Genomic DNA, 20,746 nt, shown 5'->3' on the forward strand with positions numbered 1-20,746 from the left:
GCATCTGGTCCCATCACTTCATGGGAAATAGATGGGAAACAGTGGAAACAGTGTCAGACTTTTTTTTTCGGGGCTCCAAAATCACTGCAGATGGTAATTGCAGCCATGAAATTAAAAGACAATTACTCTTGGAAGGAAAGTTATGACCAACCTAGATAGCATATTCAAAAGCAGAGACATTACTTTGCCAACAAAGGTCCGTCTAGTCAAGGCTATGGTTTTTCCAGTGGTCATGTATGGATGTGAAAGTTGGACTGTGAAGAAGGCTGAGCACCGAAGAATTGCTGCTTTTGAACTGTGGTGTTGGAGAAGACTCTTGAGAGTCCCTTGGATTGCAAGGAGATCCAACCAGTCCATTCTAAAGGAGATCAGTCCTGGGTGTTCTTTGGAAGGACTGACGCTAAAGCTGAAACTCCGATATTTTGGCCGCCTCATGCGAAGAGTTGACTCATTGGAAAAGATTGATGCAGGGAGGGATTGGGGGCAGGAGGAGAAGGGGATGACAGAGGATGAGGTGGCTGGATGGCATCACCGACTTGATGGACATGAGTTTGGGTGAACTCCAGGAGTTGGTGATGGACAGGGAGGCCTGGCATGCTTCAATTTATGGGGTTGCAAAGTCAGACACGACTGAGTGACTGAACTGAGAACTAACTACATGATGTAAAAATGAGGTGTTCAGTATTTCAGTAGAGTGACTGCTGCTACTGCTGCTGCTGCTGCTAAGTCACTTCAGTCGTGTCGGACTCTATGCCCATAGACGGCAGCCCACCAGCCTCCTCCGTCCCTGGGATTCTCCAGGCAAGAACACTGGAGTGGGTTGCCATTTCCTTCTCCAATGCATGAAAGTGAAAAGTGAAAGGGAAGTCGCTCAGTTGTATCTGACTCTTAGCGACCCCATGGACTGTAGCCCACCAGGCTTGTCCGTCCATGGGATTTTCCAGGCCAGAGTACTGGAGTGGGGTGCCATCTGAGTATAAGTTAATTCTGTGCATTCAAAGGTAGACAGATACCAGAATATCCCTGTGGGTTTACCATAATGATTGCTCTACCAATATGAATGTAAACACTTCAGTTAGAGTAGAATAAAAATGATTTAGTTTTTCTTCCAGCTTCTAGATATTTGGTTCTGTAAGCTTTCCTTATAAAATACAGTGTTTTTTAAAGCTCTGAATTTGACATTAAAATGCTATTGCAGCACCTGTCCTTGGTAAGGAGGCTTGTTGCATGTAAAATAGAATTTCAAGAGAATTTAAATGATAACCTGAAGGAATCCATAGAAAGTTAAAGGTGGCAAATTTGAACTGGTGTTTTTACCTTCAGTGAAACAGAGGGCCTTTGCATCAATTAATTGGGAAAAACCTTGTGAAATGATACTTACGTAGATTTGTTCACCACCTATCATCTGCTGTTTGCATAACTTAACACAGGAAGATATTAAACACCCCTGACTATATACAGCCATTAAGGCTGTACTATAAATTTCTGATAATAAAACATTGGCAGAGTAAATGTGTTAGTAGATTGGGTGCCAGTCAGACTTCTGAAATCAGTTTAGAAAGAACCTGTTAGACACCAGCAAACCTTTATGGAAAATCTCCTGGTGTATGATTAATATACTTTGGTAGGAACTATGAATATGTAAAACATAAAGAAAAATGTGACTCCTATATATGAAAAGCTGGTCAATCCCACCATGACATTTAAAGGTTCCTATTTTTATATGTTAGAATTGTAAGTGTGTTGATTTTTTAAAATAAGAAGTCCACTGCATTTTAATAAAAATATGAAGAGTTTCATAAGAATTGGATTTTACAGTATGTGGTACAATGTGTTGGTTGTATTAAGAGTTAAAGTCAGTTAAGATTTAAGATTAGCCTCTGAATTATATGGTGTTTAGTAGAGAAAGTAACAAAAAATTTCTGGAGTTGGATTCTTTTAAGCATAAGTGACATGGCATGGGGGAAGTTGCAGGCTGTCCTATGTGTGAGAGGAGCAGAGAAGGACATTAAGCACCCATCCGTGATTGCTGAAGAAGTGTTGGTCAAGGGCAGAAGGTAGGTTGGTACCAACCATAAAGGAGATGGATTAATACTTGTGTAGGAGAGTGTGGACAGTAAGTCGCAGATTTTAATTTTCAGAGCTGGCAAGGATGTCAGGAACCATGTAATTCTGAAAAGTTGAATGACTTATCTAAACTCACACAGCCTGTTTTTGGCAAAGTCAAAAGAGGAAACCCGGCTCTTTCTGTTACACCACAGTTGGAGGATGACAGGACATGAATGAGGATTTGAAGATGTTAAGTAATTAAATCCTAACAGTGCATCATCACTTGAATTTGATGGCGGTTGTTAAGATCCATTCACGTGGGCAGAAGGAAAGTTAAGGAAGTTCAAAAAATAATGTTCTAAATGTTAGTACTGACGAGGACATGGATGAACATTTTGGCCATGACCTGGAGAACAGAGAGAGGTTTGAGAAAACATTGGCCAGGCATTTCATGCCTCCATCGTGCAGGTTCCCCCGTGTGTCACGATCAGTCTCTTCACTTCCTTCTGTGTGTGTAGGGGACAAAGGTTATTCATTCCTAGCACTTAACACCGTGGCATACAGGACCTTCTCAGTGTGTATTTGTTGAATGAATAGCCCCAGAAGTTTTCTGTTTGTAGAGGTTGGAGGAGATGGAGAATTTGAAGTCGGGCTAAAACCATAGTAATAATAGCACAGTTTGGCAGGAAGAGTGGTCGGTGGAGTCTAAGGCTTCTGAAATGCCATGGTGAGGTATTATACCACTGCTCATAAATTTGAGGACAATCATCATTGCTTAAGATACAAAGACAGGTTAACATTGAACATATGTATATTATATATGAATTGAATATATATATTATGTATGATATGGTTTGTGTGTATACACACTGGGATAGACTACCCTATTTTACCCATGGGGGGAAAAAGAAAAATGAGTTATAGATTTTTTTTTTAAGTAGGATTCACCACAGGTTCATTCAATAATTAAGGCTTGAGTAATGTGCAAAAAAAAAAGAGTGTATTTATAGACTAAATGTTAAAAAAAAAGAAATTCCAGAGCAAGTATCACCACACAAACCATTAATATACTGTGGGATCATGTTATAGAAAAAATTGACAGAAAGACATAATCTTCTTCCCACATTTCATCCTTTTAAAGGCAAATATTGGCCTTTCAGGTTTTTAATATCTGTATATTTGGATAAGAACATGATATTTAAAAAGAAATATCAAGTGTCATTTTAGCCTCTAGAAATTATGTCCAGCTCTTTGTAAAATTGTGTCCAGCTCTTTGCGACCCCATGGACTGTTGTCTGCCAGGCTCCTCTATCCAAGGGATTTTCCAGGCAAGAATACTGGAGTGGGTAACCATTCCCTTCTCAGGGGATCTTTCCGACCCAGGGATCGAACCCAGGTCTCCTGCATTGCAGGCAGATTCTTTACCATCTGAGCCACCAGGGAAGCCCTCCAGAAATCCAGCAGCACCTTAAACAAAAACAACAGGACTAACTGTGTTTTGCAGTATTCATTTCTTTGCCATCACCTATTTAGAAGCACTTAATTTTTAGCTTAAAGCTGGGTGTCATTTGGCTTTTTCTCTCTCTACTTGTCTGATTGCTCTATCTCTGCTTTGCCAGTTGCTACCTCCTTAATTGCTAGAGGTTTCCAGGGTTTGTTCCTTGACTCTCTTTTCATTCTACCTACTGTCACAACCTCAGCTCTCACTTCTGTGCATTTGACCCAGATCTGATCTTCCTTGCCCTTGAATCTCAGATGGCCTTTTTATTTTCTCACTGGCACATTTCACCTGTATGCTCTTCTGGTACCTCAAACTAAATGTTCCCAGACCAAACCCATCATTTCACCCTCAAACAATTCTTTCTTCCTCAGAATGGCATTGTCTTCTCTTCTTACATAAGTTTGATAACTCAAGGGCATCTCTAATTCTTCCCTCTTATTTACCTCCCATCATGTCTCTGTAATTTGATTTCTATTGTTCCAAGTCTGTACTGGAAACACACTTCCCCCCCATTATCCCTGACATATTCCTTCAAAGTCTAGCTTCATGAACTCTTGAGTCACATGAAAGTAACCCCTCCTTCTGTTTCACTGCTGTAACATTTTATTTTAATGCATCTTAAGCCCTTTATCACTTTCTTTTCTATATTAGAATTATTTTTTTGAATTATAGTTGATTTACAATGTATTAATTACTGCTGTACACCAAAGTGATTCCGTTACAGACATATATATGTGTTCTATTTATATATTATAGATATATATGTATTCTGTTATAGACATAAACATATATATTCCTTGATCCTGTTTTTATTTCATTGGTTCACTTGTGTCATTTTCTGGGTTCCACATATAAGTGATATCATATGGTATTTGTCTTTCTTTTTCTGACTTTCTTCACTTAGGTTGATTATCTCTGGGTCCATCCATGTGGTTGCAAATGGCATTTTTTCTTTTTTATGGCTGAGTAATATTCCATTGTGTATATGTACCATATCTTCCTTATCCATTTCTCTGTTGATGGACATTTAAGTTGCTTCCATGTCTTGGCAATGGTGAATAGATTTTAGAGTTATCTGTGTATTCTCCTACCTCTCTTACTAGCCTCAAAATTTTAGGGCAAAGTCCTTTAATATTTTTTTATTCCTAGGATATAGCTAGTGCTCAGTCTGTACAGTAAGGGCTTAGCACATTTGTTGAATGAATGAATGAATGAACAGATATGAATTCCAGTACTGTTATGTCTGAGAATATGTAATAATCAGAGATTATGAGAGAGGCTTAGGTCCTTTCTGGGAAAGTAACTGTATGATGGATAATTTTTTATGTTGTGTTAACTGAGAAATAAAACCTTTTTAGGTGTCAAATTGGTTTGCTAATGCAAGACGTCGGCTTAAGAATACTGTTCGACAGCCAGATTTAAGCTGGGCCTTAAGAATAAAGTTATACAACAAGTATGTTCAAGGGAATGCTGAGCGGCTCAGTGTGAGCAGTGATGACTCCTGTTCTGAAGGTTTGTTAATATTTTTATCTTGCTTTCTTTACTCTGCCTCTGTAAGGAGTCATTCACCTCAATTCCTATTTCTAAGGTTGATCCCACAAAACATAATGCTGTCATAATGGTTCTTTTTTATTGCACAGGATAACTTGACTTTTATAATACTATAAATGACCAACCAGATTACGGCTGTTTCCTCTTGTTCATAGATTTATCATGTGTCAGAATAATATTTTCTGTGAAGTTTATTAACATTAAAATACCAAAGGGAGAAATTACTTAGATTCCTGCTTTTCTTTGCCTAAAAATTAATCTTAAATATCAAAGATAACTTTACACACTTTAAATATTCTTCTTATATGTATATTTTAAATCATTAAATATAACAATTGGGTGTCTGGGGAAAAGTACATGTAAGAACTACCTAGTGGTATTTTCCTTTTTAGATGGAGAAAACCCTCCACGAAACCACATGAATGATGGAGGTTATAATAATCCAGTTCACCATCCCGTAATTAAAAGTGAGAGCTCAGTCATAAAGGCTGGAGTACGGCCAGAGTCACGAGCCAGTGAGGACTACGTATCGCCCCCCAAATACAAGAGCAGCTTGTTGAATCGTTACCTTAACGACTCTTTGAGACACGTCATGGTCACAAATGCGGCCATGATGGGAAAGACAAGGCAAAGAAACCATTCGGGATCTTTTAGTTCCAATGAGTTTGAGGAGGAGTTGGTATCTCCCTCGTCGTCAGAAACGGAAGGCAACTTTGTCTACCGCACAGGTAAGTCTGTGCTTTTCGTGATAACCTTGTTTAAACAGAATGAAGGCTGCAGCAGAGGGCCTTCTTTCTACAGATGTCAAGACAGAATTTTTATAGCCTGCGCATCAGATTTGCACATGTGGCCCATAATTCGATTTGAAACCTTTCATTTTGTTCTTCATTAGCAGATACGCTTGTTAGCAGATGATGGTCTACAGGGAAGTTTTCATCCTCAATGAAGATCTTCAATCTTAGCAATAAACCTACTTAGAGGAGATAAATGTTGGCTTTAAGAATAAATTATAATGGAGGAATGTCCCAGATCATAATTAGCCATGCAAATATTTTGTATTCTATCTTTTCTCTTAAATTCTTTGATTGCTTATATTGATGGAAAATGAATATAAACTAGCATGGGTGGCGAGATGTTTGTGAAGGAAAAGTGGCTTAAATTGCTTTGGAAATCTTACTTTTATTTCTGAAAAGCACAAGTAGGGCTGATAAATAGCTTTGAAATCTTTACTTTTAGTTCAGAAAAAATGAATCAATTTCTACCTGTCCTCAGCTTTCAGATGGAGTGGCAAGCTTGGTAAAATTTTCTGTCTTGACTTCAATTCCCCCAAAGCTTTGCATGTAAAGAGTGTTTGAGCAAGTTTGCTTCAGGACAAAGGATTGTGTGTGTCCTACATCTGGTACGGGTAGAGTCCATGTCCTGAAAATGCCAGGCAGTGAGATTTAGAAATGTTACCCCGTGAATTAACTTCAGGAAGCATGGAGTTCAGCCGTATTATGTCACAGATAAGAAAGCCCAGACGAAGAACAGACTGCTAGTGACTCTTCTATAGATCAGCAGTGCAGCTGAGCCTGCACCAGAGGTCCGAGGAATGTAATTACTGCTAGACTGCTGTTACTGTTATTATTACACATGTTGTCACCAGTCACTAATTGAATATTTTTGATATACTAGGTTCTATGCTAAATACTATGCATGTACTACTACCCTTAGTCATTATAATATCAAGAACCTTGATATATAAACAATAGAGCTTTATAAAGACATTTAAAGTTGGTCTGCTGAATATATCCTTAAGGTTATTTAGTCATCTGATTTTCAAGTGTCTACAAATATGTACAAGATACACTATGAGGATTCAGAAGATGTCGCAATACATTTTTAATGACTTAATCTCATTTTCTGTTTGTATTTCCAACTCTGACGATTAAAACATCTCCAGACACTCAGAAATACATAGGCTTGTAAGTAATAATTGTGTCTAGAAAGAAGTAAAACATACAATAAAAGATAATTTAGCCAAAAACAAAAAAGTTCAAACTATCTGTTAATACCTAACTGATGTGGCCAGACCAGAACTTGTAATTCAGAATGTTTATTTTCAGAAAAAGGAAAAAAAAATCATGTCATTCAAGTACAGATAATTGAAAAAGGAATAAACAGAAAACAAAAAATGGTAAAATAAAGACTGAAAAACAGATAAATAAATCAAGAGTTGGCTCTTCGAAGTCAGTAGTAAAAGAAATAAGCAAAAATTAACTCAAATTAAAGTTGGAAGTGAGAAAGAGGATATAGCAATCAACATATTTTTGATTAAAATAATATTTTTAAAAATTATTATAAAGTACTATACACAATCGCTTGACAGTATAGGTGTATGCAAATGTATGGATGAAGTGAATTGCTATTATCCACACAAACTGTTAATTCATAGTAAGAAAACTTTTAAATGACTGCTAATGCAGGAAAAATTATGGTTTTTAGTAAACTCAGTTCCCAAATGCTTGATAAAGCCATTGGATTTCTTTTTCAAACTTTAAAGAAATAATTAATTCCTATGCTTTGTATATGTTTCTGGAACATATAAAAACATGGGAAGTATCTCAATTTTTAAAAATGTAAATGTTTTCCTAACCTCAAACCAGATGAAGACAGCATAAAGTCAAAATTTTTATTTGTGGTACTGATACTGACTATGAAACAATGTGGGAAATATTGATAATCATCTACTGTTAAGTGGAAAATTTTTAATTGAGGATGCCCTGAATATGACAAGTATGTATGGACAAGACAAGAAAGATAAAAACAATAAAAATTACAGTTGAATGAGGTGGGGTAATTGAGATCTGTTCTTTAAAAATTTTTTTTCTTTTTCTCATAAATTTATGTTGCCCAGTAAAAATAAGGTCATGTGCCTGTGAAATTTCCCCAGCGTGTGTGGGTCTTCTGAAAATGCAAGCTCTTTTCAAAAGTGACAAAATTTAAAATCAGAGAGGGACTAACATCCTGTACAGGCGATGCTTTTCAAAGTGAAATAGCCTGGCCATTTATTTTTATTAAAGCATTCCAGATGCACTTGGTTCGGGTTATGGACTATTCATTTGCCAAATTCTATTTTTAAATAAAAACCTATCTTTTAGTTATGCAAGCAATGAGATCACAGCCTAGACACGTAAGCTTCTGGTTTCTCTTGCATGTGTATAAGCTTTAAAAGAACAGAATAAAATTGTAGAGTTTGTGGATGGAAAATGAAGCAAGAGCTGTTGGTCTAAGACTGGTCTACTAAATTTCAGACCAAAACACCAAATGACTGTCTTCTGTGAAAACTGACAATGTTGCTGCAGTTGTCGCTGGGTTAGCAGTCACGCATGAGTAGTAGAACAGGGAATTTCAATAAATACTTTCTGAGAAACTGCTTTGGTTTTCCCTGGCACACAGGCTTGTTCCGAATTTCTTCAGTTCTTTCTGATTATATCTTTTTTCCTCACCTTAACAGCAAATTTCTAAGACTGCTAAGAGATCGATCACCTTTAAATACAATTTATTGGTTTATCTGTGCTTAGAAATTGTATCCATTTCTTCCACCCATTTTTGTAAGACAGCTGCAATCTCATGATGCATTTCATTAAATATACGGAGGCAAAAAGCCAAGTGAAAGAAAGAGTTGGTTTTTGGAAGGGTAATCACTGAATTTCATTTCCCTTGTTAAATTCTAGGAGGGAGAAGTCTGGGAGATCATAAAGCAGTAATCCTAATTGAAGATATTACTAGACACCATCCAAGTAGATACAAACATTTAAGTTTTATGTAGATATTAAATATTTCTCTGTAATCTGCAATCTATCACATCATGTAGAAAGAAAAGATATTTTTTCAAGGGCATAGCAGGCTATCAATAAGTATTCTGACGGGTTCCCTGGTAGCTCTGCTGGTAAAGAACCTGCCTGCCAATGCAGAAGACAAAAGACATGCGGGTTCGATCCCTGGGTTGGAAACGTCCCCTGGAGAAAAAAGTGGCAACCCACTCCAGTATTCTTGCCTGGAAAATTCCATGGACAGAGGAACCTGGTGGGCAGTACAGTTCATGGGGCCGCAAAGAGTCAGACATGACTGAGCGCTCTCTCTCTCTCTCTCTCTCTCACACACACACATATACATGTATTCTGATAGCAGCAATCATAACATAGAATTGACCAGAATTATTAAGGTTATTCCTTCTAAATAGAATTAAGTAATATGCAAGAAAATCTAGTCATTCGGTCTCATCTGTTCAATGAAATCATCTAAATTAAAATTACAGTCCTCTTCATCATGTTAGGTTAAGTGTTAGTCACTCTGCTGCTGCTGCTGCTAAGTCGCTTCAGTCGTGTCTGACTCTCTGCGACCCCAGAGACGGCAGCCCACCAGGCATCCCCTTCCCTGGGTTGCCATTTCCTCCTCCAGTGCATGAAAGTGAAAAGTGAAAGTGAAGTCGCTCAGTCGTGTCCGACTCCTAGGGACCCCATGGACTGCAGCTTACCAGGCTCCTCCTCCATGGGATTTGCCAGGCAAGAGTACTGGAGTGGGTTGCCATTGCCTTCTCCGGTTAGGCACTCAGTCGTGTCCAATTCTTTGTAACCCCATGGACTGTAACCAGGCTCCTCTGTCCATGGAATTCTCCAGGCAAGGATACTGGAGCAGGTTGCCATTCCAATGGTAATTTTCAGATATTGGGTGGAGTAACTTCCCATTGCAAACTGTCCTCCAGGTCTCTAGTCCTTAGATGGGTCTGCTCTCAGAGACATCAGGATAAGGGCTGTAGCTTCATGCCCACCTCCATTCCTCTTGACTCAGTAGTTGAGTTTCTCAAAATGGAACCATCTATGAACATCTGTAGCATCTTCCAGAGGGCATCTTCCATAGAGCCTTTCCTAACTTGGATTCGAGTTTAATTTACCCTCCAAACCAAGCCTGTTAAATCTTCTTCTTCAGTGAAGAAGAGAGGAGTCACTTCTAAGAAGTATGCTTGATGAGGGGAAGGACAGGCACTTCTTGAAATAAAATGTGTGAACCTCCCTGCTCTGTTGCTGGCATGCAGACAGGTTCCTATCCTGCTATTCCTTTTCACAGTTCACAAGTGATCAGCTTATAAATGGCTAGTACATGCTAATGATTACTCTCTGAGCCCCAGTACCTCCCCAGTATGTAATTCATAAATTTACTCTGCTCCCTAAAGCCTGAATGTTTCCACTTCATCTTACTAAACTGCCTGAAATCCCTCTTAATTATACACATCTGGTATAGCAAAAACATACTGGTGGAGAGAACTCTTTTCTGTATTAGTGTGAATTAACCAGATTAGCTTTCCCTCCACTTGATGAAGGTGAATATCCCTGAAGCAATGGAGATTTTGATGGAAAGAAGAAATAAATCATTTATTCCGTAAACCAGAGTCTTTGGGAGGAAATGTCCATTTGAATGGCCTGCAAAATGAGGGAACTAGGGATTTTGGTTACTGGGGAAAGACAAACGAAGCAGCAGAAAGTAAATCTGTGAGGACACAAGGCTAAATGCCATTTCCAAATTTTGTTCTTGGCTAACGATGACCCCAGTAGGTGGGGAGTGGGGGTGGTGGTGGAGATGTTATTTTTTCACTCTCTTCCTGCATTCTCGTGTACTTTAGAAATTAAGCTGGTATTTTCCATAGTAAAACATAGGGATGCTCACGAGTTGACTAAACCATTGGATTAACCTGGGATTTAACTGTAATCTATATAGCATCGTTTCTTTGGAGAAATGGCAGTCTCCGTTCTCAACCACTGACTTCACAGTGCACTTCTGAGACACGTACGAGGTATCCTTCAGGCATTCACGTCACTTATCAAAAACACTCCAGGCTCTCCAGAGTCCTGGGTTTTATGCTGGGCTGCTTGTCGAAAAAATCATAGCTTAAATGAAGCAGAGGGAAAGATTTAAAGAACTGCCTGCCAGATCTTTTTGAACACTGAGTGACGACGCTTGATTTGTTTCATCAATTTCAGGTGTTTGGGGGGTAGCTTAAAAAAAGCCTCATGGGAGCGAGAGAAGGCTTTACTCTTAAGGATGGTGTGGGTTTCTGTGTCCTTGCTATTTTCTCTGGAATTTTGTTGACCAGTAAGTCGACTTTGGATACTTTCATCTTCTTTTATTTCCCTTTTTATGCTTGTCACTTCCTTGTTTTTAGTGAAAGATTAAGCTCAGCCCTGTTGGATGATTCCAGACATTCTTTTCCTGGCATGCAAATGACTGTTGATGTGCTCCAGCAGAGAATAATAAAACCCTCTGTCACCAGCCCAGTTAGTGACATTTAAAGGATACTTGAAAGGTTATCCAAATTTTTTTTTCTGTCTTGTGTCTTTTACTACAATAATACCTCACCTATCAGATACCATCTGGAAATGAGGTTTTCCACCGAAGTGAAATTTCCAGATAGATATTTCAGGACTGATTTTTAAAAAGATAGAATTTTCTGTTCCTCTGGACATACAGGATGAGACACAGCCTGTGGGTTGTGTCTCAGCATCCCCATGTCTTCCCTAAACTCCTCCTCCTGTTGCTTTTTATATGCTTCCACACTAAACTTGCTCCTGACACCTTTGAACAGTGTCTTTCTGATAACCTTTTTATAAAGGGGTCTTTCCTAATTACTTATTCCAGAGCAGTAACCTTTGAAATGAGGCTTATAGAAATTCTGACCTTTGGGGAGGCTTGGGCTAGAATTATAAAAATTTAAGCATGATATTATGAACACTGTAGATGTTTAAATATTTATCAGTGATGACAATGGCAAAACACATTCACTTGGATTATTTCTGAAGTAGCACATTAGCTTGACTTTTGAAAGTAAATTTTCTTCTTGCAAAATTTAAATGAAGCTGCTTAAATGTTCCACGTAATATTAAAGGGCTAAGAGATTCGTGGCAGACAAAAATAGAAAAAGAGAACAAGCTTTGGCATAAGCAGTTTGGCATAAGCTCCTTCAGGGGTTAGTTTTTCATTCACTTTTCTTTGTTTGTTATTTGGTATTGTCGACTAAAAAAATACATAGTCACAACCTGAATGTAGAGTTGTTTTATTTGCTGGGAATGTTTAGGACTCGAGTCCATTTCAGTAGCTCTGAGAAAACTGCTCCAAGGAGGCAGGAGGAACGACAGACTACATACAAGTTTTCAACAAAGGGAACAGGCCATCTGAACATCAAAAATCAGGCATAAAGTTACGGAGCTTACTATGTATGCAAAGATGCAAGCCTCTGGGCTCACTGAATTCATTGCTTTCATATATGCACCTCATGTATCTGGATCAGTCCTGTTTCCTTCTTCACCATACTTCTTGCATTTCCCCAGCCCCTCAGCAATCACCGTGGTGCCTGGCAGCATCCGCTGGATCACAGTTTTGGGAGGCCTCATTCACATTTGAAGGCCAGAAATTACTGATGTCTGTGACATTTCTCATTTATTGATATGGCAGGAGATATTTTCATTTCATAGTATCATGTGAGAGCCGGAAAAAGTCTATATGCAGATGTTAAGACTTAGCAACCCCATTCAACAGCCTGGTTTACAAACAAATTGAAAATGCATAGCAGCTTCATTGAGAAAATGTACACCTTTTTTAGGGCTGTGTTGGAGCTGTCTATTTTTTTGTCCTTTTATACGGTCGCAAAGAGTCAGACTCGACTGAGCGACTGATCTGATCTGATCTGATAACGTTTTCTCCAAGTGGAGCCTTAGAATGATGGCAACATTGTTTTCAAATTTGTATGACTGTAGAGAGACGGCTTCCTGGAGTGCAGCTGTATGGTCTCTCTCCTTTTGTGCTGATACTCACCGATTTGTGTGTATTAAAAGCCCTCAAATGCCCTGAAATAGTATTTTATTCCTTTTTATTGTCCCCCTAGCACTTAATACAGTGTGTCGCACATATTTGCTCCGGAACTCTTTTCTTAAGTGAATGAGTTAGTGTTTTCATGATTTCATCTGTCTGCCTCTTAAATCACCAAAGACATTGTAACGTACGTATGTACATGTTGATCTGTGTCTGTGAACATGACAAGGGAAAGAAAATGGTCCCAAATATGTTTAAATGGATTTTAAAAATAGGCAAACGCAGAGAAAGTTAAAGCTCGTGGAAAAAACTAAACAGAATGAAGCTTAGAACTACGAGATGTTTAAGAGAGTTGAAACAAAAACTTAGAAAGTATAAAATGAAACCAATTTTCAAGTTAAAAGAGTGACTTTCAGGAAAATGTAAGGATGATAAGTGGAAAAGTTTAGCAGTTTAAAAAAATCCACTGAAGAATAAAAAAGTGTAGCAGACAGGCAAATAGAAAAGGAACTTTTATGGATTTGACTTCATTAAGTAATGATATCTATTGTTTACTTATCTAGGTCGTCACATTGTGGGTGAGATTTAAGAAACACAGTGCAGATTTAGATCCAGTGATTTAAACTCTTCTGTCCCATTCACTGTCAGGGTTGACATGACTTCTTTGGCTTTTTAAGAATGACTGTTTTTAATCCTAAGGTGAAATTGGAGAAAGTCTATGCAGAAATTTTACATTTTCTGTGTCCTCCACATGTAAGACTATAGATCTCATACATTTTTACCTATTTTCCTGTTAAAAACAAGTTCATCAGCGTTACCTTTTGATTCTGTGGGGGTATCCCCTGTATTTTGGCAGGACTGTCTCCTGGCATTCCGTCTATGGTAATTGATTTTCTGACACTCTGTGCATTTCAGACTTGCAGTGGTCAGTCACACCTGGTGTCGTTTCATAGAAGTGCTGGTTCATGTCACTGCATTTAATACTGTGTCAGTGTTTCCATTAAGAGACTCTTTTCATTCCCTAGGGCTTCTAAATAAGTCATAAAAACTCAAGCCAAACTCAAAGCTGGCATAAAAGGACCTTTTTCCCCCTTCTTCTGTGTATAAGGAATATAAGTGCCTAACTCCTGCTAATTCTAAATTTAGTCAGGTTTGTAAACTCTTTACACACTGACAAGACCAAATAAGATCTGTTGACACCTCTCCAGCCGGGGACTGAGAAGGATGTCAAAAAGTTTTTACTGTCTGTGAAAATAACAAGACATTCTGTTTAATGAACATGGAAGTGGTTTCTTTTTTTTTTTTCTTTCTTTCTTTTTTGGTGAGTCACAGTTAGTTTTTCCCTTCTGCCTCCCGACTTTGTTTCTAAAATTAAACAGGTATTTTTCTATGTCAAAATTTGTCTTGTTGATGTAACAGAATTTTCACTCAGAATAAATACGTGTTTTCTTCTAGCCCAGAATTTGGGTACTTTAAAATTTTGTTCTTGTTTTCTATTAGACATTATATTATCTATAATTGTGGTTTTTGAGGAAGAAAAGTAATAATAATTTTGTTCACTTTGTTCAATTTTTTTCACATTTGAATTGTTCATGGTTTTCAGTTTAAATGAAGGATGGCATGTTTAAATGGCAGCTGTGTAATGAACCTTTCTTTTCTTCGTTACCCAATTTGTCTTATTTTCATCTTACTAAAGAGGAAAATGGTCAAGGATTTTTATAAATTCAGCAGTGAACTTTAAAGGGTCTTCCAGTTCAATCCCTTAATTTGCAGATTAGGACATCTCTTTGGGTTCTACGCTGAGCACTGAGATGGCTGAGGTTTTGTATGCAGGTGGTCGCGTTGCTTGGAAATGTGATCCTGATGATTGGTACCGTACGTCTATGGCTTTTGGCTATTTCAATTAATTGAATTTTATTTTTAAAATCATGTCTTTAGTGTTGAACTTTTCAGAATTTAGGATAGATGGTTGTGCATTTTTAAAAAACTCATCTTTTTTGATAGCTTAGGTCTCTTATTGCTACCTTCCTTTCCCTGATTCTTTTTTTGTTTTTTTAATTTATTTATTTACTTTTGGCTGTATTGGGTCTTTGTTGCTGTGAGGGCTTTCTTGAGTTGTGGCAAGAGGGGGCTGTTCTTCGTCGAGGTGCACAGGCTTTTCTTTGCAGTGGGTTTTTTTCTGGAGCACAGGCTCTAGGCACACGGGCTTCAATCAGAAACTTGTCTGTTTTAATGGCTGCAGTGGAAAGGTCTTCACACGTGTTGGTAGATAGTAGACTGTAATAGACATCTGGTACCTAGGGTTTATGCTGTGTTGCTCCGAGAAGAGAAATGGTTTGTAGAAGATCTCTAGTGGTCCCTGCTGTGGAGCAGAAGTCTCTGGGGGGGGGGGGTGTGTGTGTGTGTGTGTGTGTGTGTGTAGCAGTCATAGCAGTAGAATTAAACACAGTTCGGAAAACAAAGAGGCTTTTGAAAATGACCTGTGTGTGTGTGTGTGTGTGTGTATGTGTGTGTGTATGTAGCAGTCATAGCAGTAGAATTAAACACAGTTCGGAAAACAAAGAGGCTTTTGAAAATGACCAGTGGTATCCTTCCTCTGTCATGGGTCTACCCTAAAGACCTCGCCTCGTTACCTGAAAGTGGTCTGAAAAACATGGGAGAGATACCAACAATCCAATTGGAGATGGTTTGGGAAGTTAGATTGGACTCAGCTTAGCAGTGACGTCACTCATTGGCTCCTCACAGTGTTGAGTCTTTTTTCCGTCAGGCCAGTAGGACGCTGAAGTGCAAAGATAACACCAAGGTGCTTTGGGGTCAGGTTCACCTGCAGCTTTCCCTCAGGTAAGACACTCCACTATGTGAGTGTGGGAAAAGCTGAATTGCAGTGTAGATATCACCAGGCCCCAGGTTTGGGCAGCACCTTGCTGTGTGGCCAGATGGCCCTGTGAGTTTGTGTGGCATCTTCCACAACCCCTGGGCTGCAATGGGGTTAGAGCAGCCTCTTGCCCACTGACTCAGTGCTTGGATAGAGGGACCACGATGGACATCTTTGACACAAAGACTGTGTTCCTTTTTGAGCACCATTGTATAAAGCAGTTCTGCCTTTGATTGAGCTTCTTTTAAATGAAGAGAATAACATTTTAAAACAGTGATGTTGAGAGGACTCATTTGGTGAGATAAAATTAAAATGGAAAAACAACGCAGATGAAAAGGAAACCTTTTTAAAGTGCTGAAAGTTGGAGACAACCATTCATAAAGTGGAATTTCCAAGAAACAGTTGCTCTCAAGCTCCCACACCATCGCCCCTGCATTTGAAATTGAGAACTGATGGTCCCTCTCTCGAGCCAGATGCAGGTTACGATGGACAGAGCTCTCAGTATGGCAGAGACACTGCAAGGAAGAAGACCCTGTTCTGCCAAGACTGTCATTATGACACTAAAATGTACCCTCTTGCTGAGGCCAAAATTCAGAGTCGCTGCTTCCAGTTTCTGCACTGATTTAGACAGCAGATGCGTAAAAGGCAGAGTGGTATTCGGGATCATTTGTCACATGGCTTTGGGGCAAGAGGGTGGCTGTCTGGCAAGAACAAGAATTCCTTAGATGTTACTGGGTCTTACATTTCTAAACGTAAACTCCCGACCAGAAGTCGCTTGGTGCCAAGTGCCTTTGCTGTGATGTCTTCGCCCAGCACAGAGCTAAATGGCTGCTTGAGAACCACCAGCCTTCCCTGGTTTGCAGCCGAGGCCGAATGTTATCATTGTTTTGCATCTTCCTTAATCGTCTTGGTTGCATTTCGTCTCGCTGTATTTTTTCATCCTTTTCTCCTCTCCGGGGCTGCTAAATGTCTCCAGCTGGATCAAGGAGTTTTTTTCACAACTTTGTCAGTAGTGCAATTGGTTTTGTTGTGGTTTTTACTGTGTCTCCTGGGTTCCTTTACTTTAGACCTTTTCAGAAATTATGGCACCAATTCAGATTTACTCATGACCCATGGGACCTCCAATTTATCTAACCTGTGTACTTTTTTCTTCCAGGATTTTTTTTTTTCTTAAAATGTGCTTTAAAAAGTATAAACGTAAATCATCTGGAATAGTCATTCTCAACTATCTTGAAAGGTGTTTGAGTTCTATTTCATGGTTACTATGATTGAAGCAGTAAAACTTTTAGTTTATAGTTAGAATAACTTTTCTCTCATTAGGAAAATATAAAAAAAGCTCAACTTTATGATTTCATGACATATTACTGACCCCCAAATACCATTCCTAATCCCCACCCCCCTACACACACTTGGTGAAACGCTAATAGGAAACTCAGAGAAGAAGCAGAAAGGTAAATGATCTGTGTTTGACCTCACTCTCTCTGGTGCTTTAATTAAAACGATAGTATAAAGCTCCGGGTTGACGCCCAGTGGAAGCATGACCAGTTCAATGTATATTTTGCTGCTGCTAAGTCACTTCAGTCATGTCCAACTCTGTGCGACCCCAAAGACAGCAGCCCACCAGGCTCCCCTGTCCCTGGGATTCTCCAGACAAGAACACTGGAGTGGGTTGCCATTTCCTTCTCCAATGCATGAAAGTGAAAAGTGAAAGTGAAGTCGCTCAGTCATGTCTGACTCTTTGCGACCCCATGGACTGCAGCCTACCAGGCTCCTTCGTCCATGGGATTTTCTAGGCAAGAGTACTGGAGTGGGGTGCCATCGCCTTCTCCGAAATATCTGCTGCTTCATCTGTAGTTTGGAAAATGACTTTACTATGCCCCAAATTTCTCTCCAGCCTCCCTTCTTACCCGACCTGAAATCGGGTAGATTTAGCCATAGAAAGTTATGGCATCGCCTTAGACATTAGGCTCTCCATATTCACCCAGAACTGCTAGAAATTGATAATGTGCTCCAAGGGCCTTGGTTCCTTTAGCTGTAAAATGAGGGCTTATGACAAGATAATCCATAAGTACCTTTTTGTTGTTGTTGTTTAGTCTCTCAGTCGTGTCCGCCTCTTTGCGGTCCCATGGACTGTAGCCTGCCAGGCTCCTCTGTCCATGGGATTTCCCAGGCAAGAATATTGGAGTGGGTTTCCATTTCCTTCTCCAGGGAATTACCTTATTACCCTTGATCATCTGAGATCCTGTGTCATTTTTAGGGAGAGAAGGGAGCCCACAGTTTACTGAAAGTCATAGTTAAATACAGACCGTATTATCTCTGTTAGAAACAGAACCTAGGCTCTGAGCAACAAGGGGAACATCTCGCAGGAGTATTAGGGAGCCCAGCAGGGGTCAGCGCACCGGTGACAGGTAGACCATCTGCCCAGGTGCTGGGCCAGGAGGTAGGCGAGGGACCCTTGTTAAATCTGCAGGGGTTCTATCTGTGTCGTTTTAGGAAGACTCCTAATTTTATAAAAGTTTGCTTCCACAGTTACTTCTACTGCTTGTATTATTTTATTTGTACACTTATATGCTCATAATCAGGCTTCCCTGGGGGCTCAGTCGGTAAAGAATCTGCCTGCAGTGCAGGAGACCCAGGTTTGAAGATCCCTTGGAGAGGGGAATGGCAACCCACTCCAGTATTCTTGCCTGGATAATTTCTTGGACAGAGGAGCCTGGTGGGCTACAGTCTATGGGGTTGCAGAGTCAGGACTGAGCGACTAACACTTTCACTTTTATGTTTATAATCTACCTAAAGTGTTTTTATAAATGGTATGAGCTAAAGATCTGATTTTTTTCCCACATTAATAGCCAGTTGTCCTAGCAGGACACCCTGAGTGCATCCACTGCTCCTTACTGATTTGCGGTGCTTCCCTTATGTGTGTGTCTGTTTCTAGACTGTACTGCTGCTGCTGCTAGATCGCTTCAGTTGTGTCCAACTCTGTGCGACCCCATAGACGGCAGCCCACCAGGCTCCCCTGTCCCTGGGATTCTCCAGGCAAGAACACTGGAGTGGGTTGCCATTCCTTCTCCAATGCGTGAAAGTGAAAAGTGAAAGTGAAGTCGCTCGGTCGTGTCCGACTCTTAGCGACCCCATGGACTGCAGCCCACCAGGCTCCTCCATCCATGGGATTTTCCGGGCAAGAGTACTGGAGTCTGGTTCCATCGCCTTCTCCGCTAGACTGTACTGAATACCGTCAAACCTAAAAGCTGCTCCTCTGTCAGTAGCACACTGCTTTCACGACTGTGGCTTTGCTGTACATGTTGACGTCTGGCAGGCTGTGTCTACTTTATGTTCACTTTTTTCAAAGTATTCTCGTCTAGACTATTGAATGTACTTTTCTAGTTGGACTTTGGAAGACGTTTGACAAGTTCTACTTAAAAAAATCCCATTGGAAATTAGGATAGCACAGAATTTAATATCTTTATTGTGTCAGGTCTTCCCACGCAGGCATATGGTTTATTTCTCTATTTATTATGAGCATCTTTCATGACGCTCAACACGTTTTTGTAGTTTTCCTTTACATAGGGTCTGCATATTTCTCATTAAGTTAATTATAGGATCTTTTGTTACTCTTATTGTTTCTATTGTGAATGACTTGTCCGTTACATTTTATAATAGTCATCACTAGATATCCTAAAAATCTGTTGGATTTTGTATATTTTTCTTATATCCAGTTGAATTGTCAAGACACACAAACATATATAACCTTCAGAGAGTAACAGTTTCAGGTTTTTATTTCCTCCCAGCTTTCCCTTTCTTCCGTCTTCCAGGTATTGCATCACACTGACCAAGTTTTCTAAAACAGTGTTGAGTAATAGCAGTGATGACAGACACTAAAGGGAATTTTCTTTATATTTTACCTTCAAGTATAATTTTCACAGCAAGCTTCTGATATGATCACTTTGTCATGTTAAGGGATTCTCTTTCCATTCCTAGATTATTTGATAAGGAATCCCCTGCCCATGTAACTAAACAGGTTGCTCCTTTTATCAAATGCTTTTCCACATTTTTTTAAGAGCATCATCTAGTTGTCCACCTTTAATCTATTTAAATTTCTTAGTGTTCACATGGCCTTGAATTCTTAGGAAAAGTTCTGTTCCATCAAGATATGTTGTTCTTTTAAAGAGATTTCTGGATTTAGTTTATTAGCATTTTACTTAGTAATTTTATATCAAAATTCTCAAGTGAGGTTTGTTTGTAATTTTATCTTTTTCTAACGCTCTCCTTGAACAGTTTTGAGGTTAGAGTCACACTGATATTGTGGAATGAGCTGGAAAGTATTTCATCTTTTTCTACTCCAAAAAGTTAAAATGAAGCATGGATTAGCTCTTTCTGGTACCTTGAGGGTTTGAAGGAATTCACCTGTGAAATGATCTTGGCCTGGTGTTCTTAGTCCTCTCCTTTTCCTCTCACATTTTTCATCTTTCTTCTTTATTTTATGAACAGTTTCCTCAGCTTTTTCCTCCCGGTCACTAACATAACCTTCACCTTTACCACTTCCAGTTTATTAATCAACCTATTGCAGTTCTCATTGTAGTATCTCATTTTTGTTTTCCAAGAACATCTTTTTTTCTTATTATTCCTTCTTCACAGCAGCCATGATCCCACGTTGATCAGAAGTTGCCAGGGTCTCTGCTCTGCCTGTCTCTATGGCCTTCATGCCGGGCACCCTCTTTACAGAGGTTTCCTGCTTTGTGTAAGGACTTCCCTGATGCCTCAGTAGGTAAAGAATCCACTTGCAATGCAGCAGACACAGGAAACGTGGGTTCGATCCCTAGGTCAGGAAGGTCCCCTGGAGAAGGAAATGGCAACCCACTCCAGTATTCTTGCCTGGGAAACTCCATGGACAGAGGAACCTGGCGGGCTACAGGCCATGGGGTCGT

General features: G+C 39.4%; 1 protein-coding gene across 3 annotated transcripts in view; it reads left to right on the forward strand.

Moving 5' to 3' along the window:
- Positions 1–20,746, forward strand: part of MKX (mohawk homeobox) — a 69,466-nt gene that overhangs the window by 7,479 nt on the left and 41,241 nt on the right. For all 3 annotated transcript variants that reach the window (XM_010860043.1, XM_010860042.1, XM_010860044.1), the window contains 2 exons: positions 4,909–5,062; positions 5,494–5,829. In XM_010860043.1, the coding sequence (XP_010858345.1) occupies positions 4,909–5,062; positions 5,494–5,829 (490 nt within the window). The remainder of the gene's footprint in view (positions 1–4,908; positions 5,063–5,493; positions 5,830–20,746) is intronic.

This window comes from Bison bison, unplaced genomic scaffold, assembly GCF_000754665.1.
Source record: "Bison bison bison isolate TAMUID 2011002044 unplaced genomic scaffold, Bison_UMD1.0 scf7180017864461, whole genome shotgun sequence".
NCBI lineage: Eukaryota > Metazoa > Chordata > Mammalia > Artiodactyla > Bovidae > Bison > Bison bison.